This window comes from Rhinoderma darwinii, chromosome 8, assembly GCF_050947455.1.
Source record: "Rhinoderma darwinii isolate aRhiDar2 chromosome 8, aRhiDar2.hap1, whole genome shotgun sequence".
NCBI lineage: Eukaryota > Metazoa > Chordata > Amphibia > Anura > Rhinodermatidae > Rhinoderma > Rhinoderma darwinii.
In genome coordinates this window covers 17152530-17170166 of record NC_134694.1, presented here as the reverse complement: position 1 = coordinate 17170166, position 17637 = coordinate 17152530, and the positions used below count along the sequence as shown (strand labels likewise).

The following is a 17637-nucleotide window of genomic DNA, read 5'->3' as shown; positions in this document are numbered from 1 at the left end:
GACGCGGACGCAGATACAGTTAAGCCTGATACTGAATCAGGGAACCATCAGCTCCCTGGTTCAGAATTAGTTCAGAGAGGATGAGCAGATCGAGCTCCTCCGCTCGCCGAGGACCCCCCGGGCACAGTGCTACAATAAGCGCTGTGTTCGGGGAAGCCCTTGATGTCTCTGTCCATATATGTTAGTGGCTACTGATTGAGAAAAATCTCCATTGCCGATGATCTGGCCGGGGCTTTTGCTCCTAGAGGAAACCCCTGAGGTCACTGACCATATATGGACATTGACGTCAGGTGCTCCTCCTGGAGCGGAATCCCCTGCCAGAGTCGTCAACGGGGATTCCGCTCAAGGAGTGGCCACTGATGTCACTGTCCATATATGGACAGTGACATCAGGGCTTCCCTCTAGGAGCAGAATCCCCAGCCTATGCTCTGGCTGGGGATTCCGCTCCTAGACGGAGTCCCAATGGCACTATATACAGGAATGGGGGGGGGCGCTATCTTGAAGGGGATGTGGCACTATCAACATGAACACTGTGGCTCTATTTCCACGGCACTGGCACTTTATGTGGGCACTGGCACTAGGGGCAGCTTTGGGGGCATTATACTGTATAAGGGCAGCTATAGGGGCATTGAGCTGTATGGGGGAAGCTATAGGGCATTATACTGTATGGGGGCATCTGTTTGGGGCAGCTATGGTGGCAGTATGCTGCACGGAGGAATTTGTTTTGTGCATTATACTGCATTGGGGCATCTGTGTGGGGATTCTACTGTATGGGGCATTCTACTGTATGGAGTATTATACTGTATAGGGTAACTATGGGGGCAGCTATGGGGCATTATGCTGTATGGGGGAATTAGTTTGGGCCTTAAACTGCATTGGGGCATCTGTGTGGGGATTATACTGCATGGGAGAATCTGTGTGGGCATTATACAGTATGGGGGCATTTGTGTTGGCTATATACTGTATGGGGGCATCTGTGTTGGCTTTATACTGTATGGGTGCATCTATGGAGGCATTATACTGTAAGGTGGCAGCTATTTGGCATTATAATGTGTGGGATGCACTCTGGAAGCATGATATGGTGTGGGCTGAACCGTGTGTGTATGGGCGGGCAGGGCCGCACCGTCCATGAGGCGAGATGAACATTCGCCTCTTATGGCAGCCTGCTGCAACTCTGAGGGGGCGGCGGTGCCACTGAAACCAGCCGCCACCACCCCCTTTTGCACTAATCGTACCTGCGTCTATGGAACGCAGGTACAATTACATCCATAAGCGCTGAATGGATGAATGAATCTGAGCCGTCATATTTATTCTGCCTCTAATCAGTGCTGTAGTCACTGTATGATCTGCAGCGAGATGATGGGTGGTATGTTTGTTTGTTTTTTGTGAAACAGCATCTTGCAGCATATCCCTACCATTCTTCGGACCATGCTGGGAGCTGTAGTTTTATGCCGTACAAACCTATATGGCAGGGGTTGCACTAAATTGAGCTAAATTTGTGTTGGTGTTGTATTTATGTACTAAGCTTGGTTCTGATGCTGTATATATGTACTGAGATTGGTTCTGGTGTTGTATTTATGTACTGAGCTTGTTCCTGGCACCAGGGGCGTAGCTAAAGGCTCATGGGCCCGGGTCCAAGTGTCAGGTCCGTATTTCACACCGAATAACCACCTCTGTAAATTGAAAGCTGAAGGCATGCCTGGAGAGAAGTACACCACACAGATGTTTGGTACAGCCTTCCCTCTCTCAGTCAGGAGGAACACTGAAAAACTTTTTATTCAGAACAAAGAAACACAGAAAGAGACACATGCCCCTCCCTCGAGATATGGGACTTGCTTAAGTCCAATTGGCTCCTCTGCTGTAAGTTTTCCTATACATTCTTCTGCACACTCCTCTTTGCATTCCCGGGGGCGGTGTCTTCCATAGGCGTGTTATGCAGGCTCTTTGTGCTCCATGAATCCAATCTCTTTGTGTAATATACTGAATATATATATATATGTAAGGATAATATTTTTCAAACAATATACATGGTAATGATCCCTGACACAAGAATACAGCTTGGGCCCCCCTATCCCTCCCCAACACCACCATCATCAGACTCCTGCGCGCGCCTATTGCCAGATGTTTTGCCCAACAGCCCCCATAGTATAATGCCCCCCACACAGTATAATGCCCCACATAGCTGCCCCATACAGTATAATGCCCCCCATACAGTATAATGCCCCCCATATGAGCTTCACATACAGTATAATGCCCCTCCATATCAGCCCCCCATACAGTATAATGCCTCCATATCAGCTCCCCATACAGTATAACGCCCCCATATCAGCTCCCCTTACAGTATAATGCTCCCCATATGAGCTCCCCATACAGTATAATGCCACCCATATCAGCCCCCCCATACAGTATAATTCCCCCATATCAGCCCCCATGCAGTATAATGCTCCCCCATCTAACAGCCCCTATGCCATATCAGCCCCCCATACAGTATAATGTCCCCATATGTGCATAATAGAAAAGTAGCATAATTACTTACCTATCCCAGTTCCTTCGCCTCCTCCAGTGTGTGCTATGAGTGACTTGGCGCAGACAGGCGCAATGATGTCGCTACATCCCGCCTGCCTGCATCGAGCCACTCAGTGCACAGTGAATGCTGGAGCAAGGAGACGTCAGCTCCTTGCTCCAGCTTTGAATGGAACCGGGACCTCGGTGAGTGACTCACAAGCCCCCAGGGAAACGCGACTCACAGTTTGTAATGTATTGTGTTGTATTGTGCAGTTTGCAGTGGAGAGAGGAGGGGGGGCTGTAATTTAACGCCCCCCCCCCTCTCCACCGCAAACAGCACAATACAACACATTACAAGACAACACAATACATTACATTACAAGACAACACATTACAACACAGACTCTGCAGCTCACCTGGAGTCCTCCCCACCGACTCATCCACTGCACTGGCTAGAAGACGTGTCACGTGACAACACGTCACATGGTACACTAAGTGTACCATGTGACCGTAACCAGGAAGGGCCGGCTTCACGGCACAGAAAATTTATTTAGTAACAAGCATGCTGTATGGCAACGGGGGCATGTGGGCCCCCCAGGCTTAGGGGCCCGGTCGCAACTGCGACCGCTGTGACCCCTATAGCTACGCCACTGCCTGGCACTGTATTTATGTACTGAGCTTGGTTCTGGTGCTGTATATATGTTCTGAGGTTGGTTCTGGGACTGTATATATGTACTGATGTTTGTTCTGGTGTTGTATATATGTACTAAGCTTGGTTCTGGTGCTGTATATATGTACTGAGCTTGGTTCTGGGGATGTATATATGTACTGAGCTTTGTTCTGGGGATGTATATATGTACTGAGCTTGGTTCTGGGGATGTATATATGTACTGAGCTTGGTTCTGGAACTGTAATTATATCAAATATATTTATAATAACAAAATTGCAGGGCAGATAGAATTGTTTTCAATTCATTGTATATTTAATGTGAACCTGTCAGGTAAATTTAACCCCTTGAACCGCCACCATGTGGTAATACATCACCTGACAATATTTCCAAACATTCCACTGTATGTTTTTTTCAGATGCAGCAAAATCTATAAAATCAACTTTTAAAATGACTTACACATTATATGCTAATTACTCATTAAGGGCTCACAGGGCGCTGACGATATCCTGAAGAGTCACACAGTCCTGCTTCCAAACCCACCTTTCCATGTTTGATTGACATCCCTGACTGTTATACATCACTACCAGTCTCCTCCAACTTTCTCAGATGCGCCATTGCCTTGGGCATGCACTGTGCAGCGAGGTGTATTCTGCCAGGCTGCGCCGCGCATGCCAGTACAAGGCAACGGCACATCCGCAAGAGTTGGAGGAGGCTGCCAGGGATGTAGAACAGCCAGGGGGATGTCAATCAAAATCTGGGGGGCAGCAGTTTAATTTTCGCCTCAGGCAGCAGAAAAGCTAGACTCGGCCCTGTGGGCGGGGATTGGGTGGGATTAGAGGTGTGGTTTAAAAGAAAAAATTTGCCGTGCTACAAGGGCCGCATCGGTTATCCCTCTTTGTGATACTTCAACGTTAGGAGGCATGCTACAAATAATAAAGCGGTGTCAGATTGTGTCATTAGACAGAAATTCATCCGACAATACATCTTTATTAGTATCTGTATAGTTAATGTTGTTGGGCATGAGCACCAGCACTCATCCCTTTTAATACATTTCCACATCTTGGTATTGATGGTAGTGTAACTGTTTGGTTGCCCGCACTCAGTATAACTCAGTCCTCTATTAACCCTTCTTTATACATATTAGGTTATGCTGGGGTGGAAGCTCCTCTGGTTTAATTGGCATCCATTTCTTTAGTACTCCTCATCCTCGTATTCCTCATGTTGAGGTCGCAGGATGACGCTGAAATAGGTTTTAATGCAGGACAAAGCAGTCGGTGGGATGAGTCGCCGGTTGATATAGTTGTTTTCCAGATGTACGGAGACAAGGTTGGAGTCTTCAGATATTCTAGTATCACATATTGAATTTATAGGCACATATCTATGGATTGTGAAAAGAAGGTTATATTTACTTTTATTTTTAAATTTCCATGATATTTTAAAATATTAATTCTTCTGGTTAAAATACAGCACTAAAGTATTTATTCTATAATAATTAAATATACTTAATAGTATAAAATAACCTATAAGCAGAAAGCCAATTAGGACATTGAGTTAACAGGGTTTTCCAGGTTTAGAAAATCTTAGCTAAATACTTCCAAAAACAGCGCCACACCAATCCACAGGTTGTGTGTAGTATAACAGCTTCGTTCCATTCACTTCAGTTGAGCGGAACTGCAATACCAGACAACTCATGGACAGGTGTGGACCGGTTTATGAAAAAAAGCAGCCATGCTTTTCTAATACTGGCCAACCCCTTTAATTGAGGGCAGTCTTTCATTTTGGACCGAATAAGCCAGCGCAATGAGTGGCTAAAAAGAGCGTCCATCTAATGCTCTGGAAAACACAACATATTTGTACATTACACAGTCTATTGGTATAAATGATAACTGTGTAATGCTTCCTTTCACCTTCGGTGGCACTATAGGGAGATTCAACATTTGCTGGGGGTTTCCACCACAGATCACAGCTGATCGTTGGGGGTACCCAAAATCATGAAATACTGTGATCAACTTATTGTCAGGGGACTCTACTAAAAGGGATACTACCCCTTTAAAGGGCTTCTATGCAAAATGATTCTCTATAGGCAGCGTTGGTTAATGTGCAACATTTTACTAGTAAAAAAATCTCTTCTATATTATACGCACTTCTCCACGTAGCAGAGCACTTAGTTGACGATGTAGTGTAGACCTGTAACGGTATTTGTTAATGCATTGTATGCTCTTTATGGCTTTGTTCTGTGGTGTTTAGCCCTGGGCTACTATCAGTTTGTTGAGTTGTTTGTTTTTTGATAGGACACAGATCTCGCATTTGATACAACTGTATCTACAGGGGACCAACCCAGAAGAACATAACATAAAACTCTGTGTACTGGCTAAAATCACTCAGGCAGCCTAGAACAAAAGATTTAGTAAAACTTGCATGACGTCATGTATAAGCGGCGCGCCAAAGAAATCTGAAGGAGGTATAAACACTGGATAAAACAGCAAAGTCTCTACTAAAGCGGATTTCCAGGAATACACATTGATGGCCTTTCTTTAAAGGAGTTGTCGCACAAAGGACATTTATCATCACTCCACAGGATAGGTGATAAATGTGTTATTTCTGGCTGTCCATCTGATCACTAGAATGGGGACCCCTCTCCGTTCTTTTAAATGGAGCGTTGGTCACACATAAGCGTGCTGCGGTCCATTCAATGTCTTTAGGGCTGACGGAGACCGCCGAGTACAGCGTTGGTTTGCTTACTTCATGGGACAACCTTTTTATTTTAGGCCATGCATTTCTAATGGATGAAATCCAACCCCCAGGACCCCCACCAATTAGCAGAATGGAGTGGAATAATCTCTTTAATCTTAAAGAGGCTCTGTCACCACATTATAAGTGGCCTATCTTGTACATGATGTTATCGGCGCTGTAATGTAGATTACAGAAGTGTTTTTATTTAGAAAAACAATCGTTTTTGACGGCGTTATGACCTATATTAGCTTTATGCTAATGAGTTTCTCAATGGATAACTGGACATGTTTTACTATATGGCCAAGTGGGCTTTGTGCAGAGAAGTGTATGACGCTGACCAATCAGTGATCAATCAGCGTCATACACTTCTCTCCATTCATTTACACAGCACTAGCGATATAGCTATATCGCTATGTGCAGCCACATAAACACACTATAACATTACTGCAGTGTCCTGATAATGAATATACATTACCTCCAGCCAAGACGTGATGTGTATTCAGAATCCTGACACTTCTGTAGCATCTCTGTGATATTTACAGCAAGGCAAACGTAATCTCGTTTGAAATGACAGGTTACATTGTAATCTCGCGAGATTACGCTTGCCTTGCTGTAAATATCACACAAGGACCCTGACCGCCGGACGTTTATATACAGCCAGCAGTTGGGAACCGGTTAATCTTGTAAGACTACAAGTTCTAAAGCTGCTTCTCTAGCATATCTTCTAGATGGTGTTTGGTAAACCTTTCCTGGTAAAGATATTATTCTTATTATGGTCCAAAAATGCTTCATAAATCATGTGTTTAATGCATTGCACATGAGGTTGTTGCCTCCTGTATATTATCTTTCACTGCACCCACTTGGCCTCCATAGCTAGTGAAGGTCACAGTTGGACGTGCTGTAGCTACTCTTGCTTTTGACTAATTTTAACACTAAAACAAGAAGAGTAAGCCGTGGAAAAAAAGCTGCTAGTATCCTACAAACACCATTGAGGAACACTAGAGTAAGTATCTCCCCAACATACAATAACCGATGAAAGGTAATATATTGTATTTAACTGTAAAGTGGTCAAATTAAAATAGACTTTAGGTTCAGTGTACCTTTGGGCCTAATCTCACCCTTGGGTCAAATTTTATCCCTTTCCACTTCTGCACAATGGATTGAACAGAGCTCTGAGGGATGTTCACGACTAACGTTCTCAAATACGTTCCTATTCCTTCTCCTCTCAAAAATTAGATCTTTGGCTACTTAGTTCTCAAAAAAAATTTGTCCTAGAGCCTAAATTGTGCTACAGAATCTCACAGATAGATGAGTACTATATCACTAAACATTTCCCAACATGTGGCATACTCACTTCTCCACATGTGAATAAACTAGTTGTATGAGCGGCTTTGGTCATGTTGACCGTTCGGAAGCCATCTTTCATGTTTCTACCATCAAGATTGTCTCAAGTTGACAATTAGATTTCTATGTAAAAAAAAACAACATAAGGAAAATAAAATACATAACCAAATGTATCTCACCTTATTTTATTAAAGCTGAGGCGGAGAGCCTGCAAGGACTTCAAATTCAGGATTCCACGTGGGATGCTTTGAAAGTTATTGTTATCCAACAAAAGTTCATTAAGGGATTTGTAGAGACCAAAAAACGATACGGCATGAACACCGTCATCTCTTAAATGATTGTGTGAAAGATGAAGAAATTCCAGCCCAGGTTTCATGTGAGCAAATACATATCCGGGAATAAGCTCGATCTGGTTGTGATGTAGGATGAGCTGTTTTACGCCCCGGGGCAAAAATGATGGAACATGTACCAAACGATTATGAGACAGATCGAGAGATTCCACGTTCCTGGGGAGACAAAAATGGAAATTTAGCTTTGATATTAGGGTCAAATGGGGCTCCACAGGACCCAGTTGTCACTGAATATATACTAGTTTTTGCATTTAACATTGAGGCCCGAGTTCCGACCATCTAATATCAACACCAACATTGACAGACATTTTATTTTTAAATTCTTCTCCCATGGGGGTCTTAGATGGTGGTGGAACCTGGTTAGTTCCAGTGATCGATTTCCTAATAACTAATAAAGTCTACCTAAAGCTTCCAAGGCATTTGATCAAATACCACATAGTGCTTAAAACCCCAAAAGGTAAAAACTATGATTGGGTATAGCAGTAGTTCCCATACAATGTCGATTGGCGATAGGATTTCTCTACAGAAATTTTAAATTCTAGTCTTCAAGTACTACCATCGAGTCAGCAAGTCCTCCAGAGTGAGAGCTACTATCGCTAATAATAAAGGGGACCCCCCTTCTATGTCCATATGTCCTAATAGGTCATATTCACAGGGTTGTCATAATGGGTCAAGCCGTTAATGTCACTCTATGAGAAATCCTCAAAACTTGACCTGTTGGTACTTGAAGGCTGAAGTGAAGAAAACTGCTATACTACATGGATGACAGTCCCTTTGTAGAATATTAAGTTATAATAGGGTCAATAGGGCCTACTTACTGACCAGGCTCAAAGAAAAAGGATGGCTTAAGAAACCCATGTTTGGTTCTATTATGACTACTTGTAGTATCAATTGTGGATAACCAAAAGGGCTTAGTGGCCAGTTGCCACTAGGCCAAACATGGTAAAAAAAATAATTAAAAAAAGGTCAGGGGTGGTTTGAAGTGAAAAATATGTAGTATGACCCATTATTTGTATGCCACGCTGTGCCGCTAATAAACTAATTTGGAGAAAACCCCAAATTCTCATACTCACATGAGGTGAATCCAAGCCCGAGGGGCAATGCGGTCTTCCTGAAGCCTGTTGTTACTCAGCACGATAATACTCAGGTTGAGGGTTTTGTTGAGTATTCCTTCTGATACAACTTCAATGCGGTTATTGTCTAAATGCAGTTCCTGTGCCAGATAAAATGGTAAATCTGAATATTTGATCTATGAAAAGACATCTGCCAAGTATTAACAGGGCTGTGTTTCCAGTGAACTGCTGGTAGTATTTAATAGCTACATCTCTTTTGATTAAAGTCAGACTCAGAGAAAAAGTACAAATGAGATACACAAATCCACTTAGGATCAGTCTCGTGTGGATAGAAGCGATGCAGCTGGGTGGTTTTGCTGTCTGTGTTTCCTTTAGAATGAGGATCTCTTGATAATATAACAATCAGTGCGCTATTGTCCAGATTCATTGGCAAAGCTTAGGATGGCCTTTTATTTCACACATGCGGCCTTTATTCTAACACTCCCCACATACAGGAAAAAGACCTGTATTAACAAGAAGGGCATGTACGTACCATAGAGGCTGCCAGTGCATCTGGTATGGGTCCCCTCGAGATAGGGACCCAGCCATGGTTGGCCGCATCGCTTAATTTAATGGGTGGTAATAACCTGTGCAAGGAGCACCTCTCAACATGGAGAGGAAATTGGGGCAAAGAAGCCCCACTTCCTCCTGTTCAATGCGGTTCCAGGTAGTAGCATCAACCCGTACCAGATGTGGGCCCCATGTCAAATATTTGCTGTCTCCTATGGAACCCTCTGTCTCCGAGCTTCAATCTTGGGGAACGTGACTGCAAAAGGTTCACTGGTTGGTTAAAAAGAAAGTCTCATCTGTAAATGTAGGATCTATCATTAGGGATTTATAAATGTATCCCATCCATCTGGAAGGGAATTATGTAACCTTTGTATTCACCAATTTTCAACACATATTTTAGGATCAGAGGAGTAGCTAGAGGGGGTGCAGAAGTAGCAGTCACACCTTGGCCCTGGTGTCTGGGGGCCTAAGTGCCCCTCTGCCACATAAGAGACCAGTTTTATAGATGACACATGGTAGGATCTTGTTACAGATTTTATATTTGGGTCCAGAAGCTTTGTTATGCCTCTGGTATAAAATACAATTTTGATAGAATACTATAAAAGTCCCTTTAATCTTGGCTTTCTGGTGAGACATCATGGGAGACGTAGACGTAGCATTTTTGAGTCAAAAAGGATGCTTGTTTTCCTACTGTCCAAAGAAAACAGTAGAACGATTTTTTGGATGTGGAATACAATTCTTGTGGTTTGTAGACTCCGGCATGACTGTTTGCATTTGTGCACACTCATGTACTCTACGTCCACACATAGTTACAGGAAAAGACACGCCAGTTGGCATAGAAGATAATGACTAACCAGGATCATGTGTTAATTACTTTGGACATGACTAAGGATCCATTGTTGGCCACGAAAAGTCACTCTATAAAGAGTTCAGGCTGCAGGAGAACTATATTGATTGTAGGGGTGTCAATTATTGTCCTCCCGGAGCCATGGTGGGTATAGACAACTGGTATAGACAACTTCTTCTGAGATTGTTGAATCTCCAGGCGATTATAATTTGTGGAACCTTCCACATTGCTCAGTATTGCCTATACAATTTACTCCCTTTAGGACAGGCATGTTTGAACCGATTGTGAGGGGGTTATCCTGAAACTTATCTCCAAACAACTTTTGGTCTAAGTAAAATTGTCCATCAATATTAAGTCGAGAGTTGTATTGAAGTATGTTATTTAGTATGGATGAACCTTATATAGACGAGTAAATAGGAAGAAGGAAAAAACAGCTGGCACTGCTGAACCAGAATCACTTGTATGAACGGAGTGTAACAAATGGTTTTCTTATCTTTGCTGATTATAGCAGCCAAGTTGCCCGGAGGTGCTCATCGATCAGTACAGCACAATATAGCTTGAAGAAAACGAGATAGAAGATATGGAGGCACTCACCGGATTGTCAACAAACTTCTTTATTTCTGGATCTCGGTCAGGATGTGGAATTAGTCTACGGCCGTTTCACGTGCGTACACGCTTCCTCAAGGCCTTGGCGTCACTTCCTCTACCTGCCTTTTTATCCACATGTCAGTACAAAATGTTGTGCAACAAAATACTAAAAGACAGGGAATACACAATATATAATACGGTGAAATAGTATATCATATTTGCATCAAGCTAGAATAACAATATGTTACTATTTGTTCATTACGTTTAAAAACAACAAGGTTATGTTATAAAGCCACTCAGGTCGTTTCGGTCATTGAGGCCGAGAGGTCCTAGTGCCCCTGTCTGTGAGATAATTTCTGCCTCTTTTTGCAATAGAACTCGGTGCCTGTCTCCTCCAGACATTAGTGGTTTAATGTGAACTATACCCACAAAACGCATGCATCTAGCATTGCCTTTATGTTCTTCCTGCATATGCTGTATTAATCTAGGACAACCCTCACTTGTAACTAGTGATCTGATATGTTCACGAAATCTAATATACATTGGTCGGATAGTTTTGCCTACATAAAATCTACCACAGTTGCAGACAATGGCATATACAACATATTGGGTTCTACATGTTATCAGCTCATTAATTTCAAACACACAGCCCCCTAAATTAAGGTTCCTAGTACGAATAATGGAGTTGCAATAATTGCATTGTCCACATTTATGATTACCTTTCGGTCCTATGGCTGTTAACCAATTCTCATTTCCCTTCTCTTTTTGGGAAAAACGACCTCTAACTAGTATATCTTTCAAGTTTTTACATCTACGGAAAGATATTATTGGTTTCGTAACTGCAACCTCCATTAATAGAGGATAATTTTCCACAAGATGCCAATTTTTTCTAATGCTCGTACGGATAACATCGCTCATTGGACTATGACCAAAGGATAAAACAAACCTTTTATCCTCTTTTGCATTAAATTTTTTCTTTCTCTTTTTATTGTGTTGTAATAGAGATAACTGTTTATTATTGTTAGCTTTATTTAAAGCTTCCTCTACCAATCTAGAAGGGTAGCCACGAATTTCTAACCTTTTTCTCATTTCATCTGCCTGCTCAAGGAATATCACATCACTGCTATTAGTTCTTCTTAAACGTAAAAATTGAGCATATGGTAAAGATTGAGTTACATGTTTTGGATGGTAACTATCATATCGTAAAAGTGTATTAGTAGCTGTGGGTTTTCGATATCCTTTTGTCTGTATTTCACCCTTTTCTATCGTCACATATACGTCTAAGAATTCGATTTCCTGATCACCAAACTTATGTGTGAAACTCATATTCATAGTATTCTTATTTAAATATTGAACAAATTCTAAAAATTGTTCCTGAGTACCAGACCACACTATAAAGATATCATCTATATAGCGCACATATAACTGTAAATGTATAGCATAAGGATTGGAAAGATTATAAATCATTTTTTCCTCAAAATCTGCCAAAAATAAATTGGCGAAGGTTGGGGCCACTGGTGTACCCATCGCCGTTCCTGACTTTTGGCGGTACCAAGTGTCATCAAATTGAAAAGAATTATGACCCAACACATACAGTAACGCTTCACAAATGAAGCTAATTTAAAATCCTGCTGCCAACCGAAACCCATCAGAATGGATTTTAAATTAGCTAGTATTGACGTCGAAAGCCTATACACCCGCATCCCACAGGATGCGGGTGTACAGGCAATTAGACGTCAATTACAGCATACAAAAGGTGATCCCACATTTATTGACTTCATTTGTGAAGTGTTACTGTATGTGTTGGGTCATAATTCTTTTCAATTTGATGACACTTGGTACCGTCAAAAGTCAGGAACGGTGATGGGTACACCAGTGGCCCCAACCTTCGCCAATTTATTTTTGGCAGATTTTGAGGAAAAAATTATTTATAATCTTTCCAATCCTTATGCTATACATTTACAGTTATATGTGCGCTATATAGATGATATCTTTATAGTGTGGTCTGGTACTCAGGAACAATTTTTAGAATTTGTTCAATATTTAAATAAGAATACTATGAATATGAGTTTCACACATAAGTTTGGTGATCAGGAAATCGAATTCTTAGACGTATATGTGACGATAGAAAAGGGTGAAATACAGACAAAAGGATATCGAAAACCCACAGCTACTAATACACTTTTACGATATGATAGTTACCATCCAAAACATGTAACTCAATCTTTACCATATGCTCAATTTTTACATTTAAGAAGAACTAATAGCAGTGATGTGATATTCCTTGAGCAGGCAGATGAAATGAGAAAAAGGTTAGAAATTCGTGGCTACCCTTCTAGATTGGTAGAGGAAGCTTTAAATTAAGCTAACAATAATAAACAGTTATCTCTATTACAACACAATAAAAAGAGAAAGAAAAAATTTAATGCAAAAGAGGATAAAAGGTTTGTTTTATCCTTTCGTCTTAGTCCAATGAGCGATGTTATCCGTACGAGCATTAGAAAAAATTGGCATCTTGTGGAAAATTATCCTCTATTAATGGAAGTTGCAGTTAGGAAACCAATAATATCTTTCCGTAGATGTAAAAACTTGAAGGATATACTAGTTAGAGGTCGTTTTTCCCAAAAAGAGAAGGGAAATGATAATTGGTTAACAGCCATAGGACCGAAAGGTAATCATAAATGTGGACAATGCAATTATTGCAACTCCATTATTCGTACTAGGAACCTTAATTTAGGGGGCTGTGTGTTTGAAATTAATGAGCTGATAACATGTAGAACCCAATATGTTGTATATGCCATTGTCTGCAACTGTGGTAGATTTTATGTAGGCAAAACTATCCGACCAATGTATATTAGATTTCGTGAACATATCAGATAACTAGTTACAAGTGAGGGTTGTCCTAGATTAATACAGCATATGCAGGAAGAACATAAAGGCAATGCTAGATGCATGCGTTTTGTGGGTATAGTTCACATTAAACCACTAATGTCTGGAGGAGACAGGCACCGAGTTCTATTGCAAAAAGAGGCAGAAATTATCTCACAGACAGGGGCACTAGGACCTCTCGGCCTCAATGACCGAAACGACCTGAGTGCCTTTATAACATAACCTTGTTGTTTTTAAACGTAATGAACAAATAGTAACATATTGTTATTCTAGCTTGATGCAAATATGATATACTATTTCACCGTATTATATATTGTGTATTTCCCTGTCTTTTAGTATTTTGTTGCACAACATTTTGTACTGACATGTGGATAAAAAGGCAGGTAGAGGAAGTGACGCCAAGGCCTTGAGGAAGCGTGTACGCACGTGAAACGGCCGTAGACTAATTCCACATCCTGACCGAGATCCAGAAATAAAGAAGTTTGTTGACAATCCGGTGAGTGCCTCCATATCTTCTATCTCGTCTTATATAGACGAGCCTCACCTTGAGATCTCATAGACCACATTTTAACAGTGTATATATAGACAGTCCGAACACTAAACATACCCTATAATATTAAAATAACAATCACAAACCACATATGCAAAGTCAGAAGATAATATCTGGTGAAAGAAACAAATAAAATGTCACGCCACTACACAAGTATAGAAAAATAAGGTAAGAATACATTTTGGAAGCAGCATTTGGCCGGCATTGTTGCCACTGCTGTTCCCCTGGTGAGTCTGTGGAGAATTTACAGGGAAAAAAACAAGGGCTGTACAGGGATGTAACAGAGCGATTAGGGATTTCTTGTAATTGACCCTTTTCAGGACGATTGCTCTATTTCCCTTTTCAAGAGGCAGTAAACATAATTTCCTCTGATCCCATTTTGTCTCAAATTGCAGCGAATACTGAGAAACATAAATAAATCTTCTCTGTGTCCCAGGAGATCAGCCATTTCTCCCTCCTCCCACTCTTGTGTCTAGCTGCAAGACAACTGGCTGCAGCAGGAGCCTCCCCTCTCTACCCTGTCTGCAGAAGGACACAGATTGTTACACCATGCCCACTGTGCTAAGGCCCCACCCCTCCGTCATTCACCAGCCAAAAGTGGAACAGATTATGAAAGAAAATTAACCCCCATTTGTTCTCTTCTGCATGTTCCTAAAACAAAGAGGGAGCAAGTTTATCTCCTATTTACTTTATTATTCATTTCTAGGTTTAGTGTTCCTTTACGGATGCACATTAAAAACAGTGGAGGGTGAACTGGGGTCAAACCTTATTCTGCTGCACATTTTATGTTGATGTCCCAAGATATTATTTATATACTGAGCAGTTTTCATTTACAGAAACCCCCTCTTATGTGATATGACTCTGTATTATGTTTGCAATATTTTTTTATTTTTATTTCTGTCACATTTTAGTTTAGCTTGCCATTTTAAAGTTTAACATAATTTGATTTTAGTTCCAAAATGTATTTATTTATTGATACCGGCCAGAGCCTTATTTTTTCTGATACAAATTCATAGATAAATATAAAACATAATATTCTGCTGCAACTAGGAGCGAATGAGCTTACTGTATACGGTTTTATTATTGAGTTCAATGTATAAACAGTATGCAGTAAGCCCCCTCTAGTGGTAGCTGCAGGTAGATAAAATGTGACTTTTGAATGGCTGCCTTGACCCAGTCCATCTTGAATAAATAGACATACATTGGGTCACATTTTTTTTTCCGATATTGGAGAGTTTTATAGACCCTCTGCCTGCCCACATCCAGAAAAAAGTCAAAGACCATTTTAAATATACAACATGGTACCAGGAACATAAAGTACAGGGTGACCTCCCTGATATAAACCATTGCGTATGCAATGCGGTGCCAATTTTCTAAGCGTAACCTTGGACTTATGGACTATCCCCCTCCTTCCCCTTTCTCTTTGTTTATAAAGCGGTTGGCCGAATGCATTACTGTAACGCAATGGGACAGTGTTGCCTGATGCGTTGGGTCACTGTTCCTAGTTGCTGTCTGGACGTCCAATCACCTGTGCCACCATCTTTCGGTTTCAGGGCCTTGTAATGACAGGTTTCCATTTCTTTACCCTTACAAGTCAAGGTCCACACCGAACTTTTTTGCCCACATTATGGCAAACTACACCATTTTGACTGGTGGATCGGTGATCGAAAGTGCAACCTTTACATCAAACTTGTATGCGTGTTGATTTATTGATGGCTTGCTAAAAAAATTGGGGAAAAACTCAGTTAAAAAAATAATAATTATTATGTCTATGCAGAGGATTTGGCGCTTTGTATCAGAAAACAAAGCTCCGACCACTATAAAGATATATTACGACATTTCAATCTACTTAAAAAAACATTAAAGGCTAACCAAGTGATAAAAATATTTGATGGAAAACAAAATTTGAAAAGAATTCGAGCACAAAACATGAAAAATATCCTTCTATATATAGCACCATTTAAGTCTAATTTATAAGAACAATGGTGGACAATCCCACTAACATCCCACTATCAAAGTCACTGTCACTCATTCCAGAGATGTGGTTTGATCCTCATCCTTTTTTTAGTACAGTTTAAGAATTCATAAGCTAAAAGTATATACATGATAAAAAGACATTGTGTGAGTCACTGATCGAGATCCTACACAAAGCCATTATTTCACTGCAAGGCATAACGAGTATGTTTATTAGCAGCATATGAATGACATTCCCCACATTTATCCAGACTGTGAATATGTACTTGGTATGGGTATCATTTAAAAAAGGTAATGTCATTAAAGAGAAGTAGTGGGCGGCAGATACAATGGCGTAAGCTTTTAAATGTACTGGTCTTCGGGGATCTGCAATGTAAAAAGGCTCCGGTATAGAGAAATGGGCACAAGGTGGGAGCCGGTCAGGATTAAAGAAAAAATGGAACACCCTTTCTTTAGTGTAAACTCTTTACATATAGCATTTTTCATGAACGTCTGCCATACAATAAAGATATTGCAATGTGAAATTAACAAGACAATTGCCGGGTCCGCATTCCATGGCAGGACTTCGCTAGATCCATCCAAGGTCTTTAAAGGGGATGTCTGTTTTTTAATAAAAGTCAAATACTCTGGTAGGGAATACGGAATTAATAGAGTGGGGTCCATTATTCAGGACCCCCCCTCTATTAAACAGAGAAGAGAGAGGCTATAGAGCGTGTCTCGCTCAGGAGGACCCAGCAAGTCTATGTATAACACAGATTGTTTATGGATTTCAATGGATACTGTGTAATTCTTAATTTCACATGTGGTGGAGCTGAAGTCAAGTTTACTAGCAGATTACAGCTGATCACTGGGGGTTCAATCAGCTGCTTGGACCCCCCCAGCAATCAGATCTCAAAGGGTTTTTCCCATCAGAGATATTTGACATATCCACAGGATATGTCAGAAAAGTCAGCTAGATGCGGGTCCCACCTCTGGGACCTGCACATATCTCTAGAATGGGGCCCCCTAAACCCTGTTCTACTGATCTGGGTTGTGGCTGAAGTGTGTGATTTCCGACCATGACTTAAGGAAACAGCGTAGCTCGCTGAGCTAAGCTGTTTCCATAAGTCCCATTGAACTGAAGGGTAGTTACAGAAACAGCGTAGCTCGCCTGCTATGCTGCTTCCGTAACTGCCATTCACTACTATGGGAGTTACGGAAACAGCTTAGCTCAGCGAGCTATGCTGTTTCCATAATTCATGGTCGGAAATCACACGCTTCAACCACAACACAGATCAGTAGAACGGGGTTTAGGGGGCCCCGTTCTAGAGATCGGTGCAGGTTCCAGAGGTGGGAACCGCATCCATCTGACATTTATGACATATCCTGTGGATTTGTCCTAAATGTCTCTGATGGGAAAACCCCTTTAACTCTGTGGGTTTTAGTAGTAAGTGTTATTTTCCCCCTGTAGTGGAACCAATGAGAAAACTAAAGTGGGTTGGCCTGCCACGGTGCGATTTTTGTATTCTGATGACCTATCCACAGGATAGATCATCAGTATATGATCAGTGGGGGTCCAACATCTG

General features: G+C 41.3%; 1 protein-coding gene across 1 annotated transcript in view; it reads right to left on the bottom strand.

Moving 5' to 3' along the window:
• Window positions 1–3473: 3473 nt before the first annotated feature.
• Window positions 3474–17637, bottom strand: part of LOC142658611 (extracellular matrix protein 2-like) — a 39674-nt gene continuing 25510 nt past the window's right edge. Inside the window, exons 8-10 of the mRNA XM_075834193.1 lie at window positions 8676–8815; window positions 7432–7758; window positions 3474–4553 (exon numbers count right to left, since the gene is read on the bottom strand). Of these exons, the coding sequence (XP_075690308.1) occupies window positions 4367–4553; window positions 7432–7758; window positions 8676–8815 (654 nt within the window). The 3' untranslated portion in view covers window positions 3474–4366. The remainder of the gene's footprint in view (window positions 4554–7431; window positions 7759–8675; window positions 8816–17637) is intronic.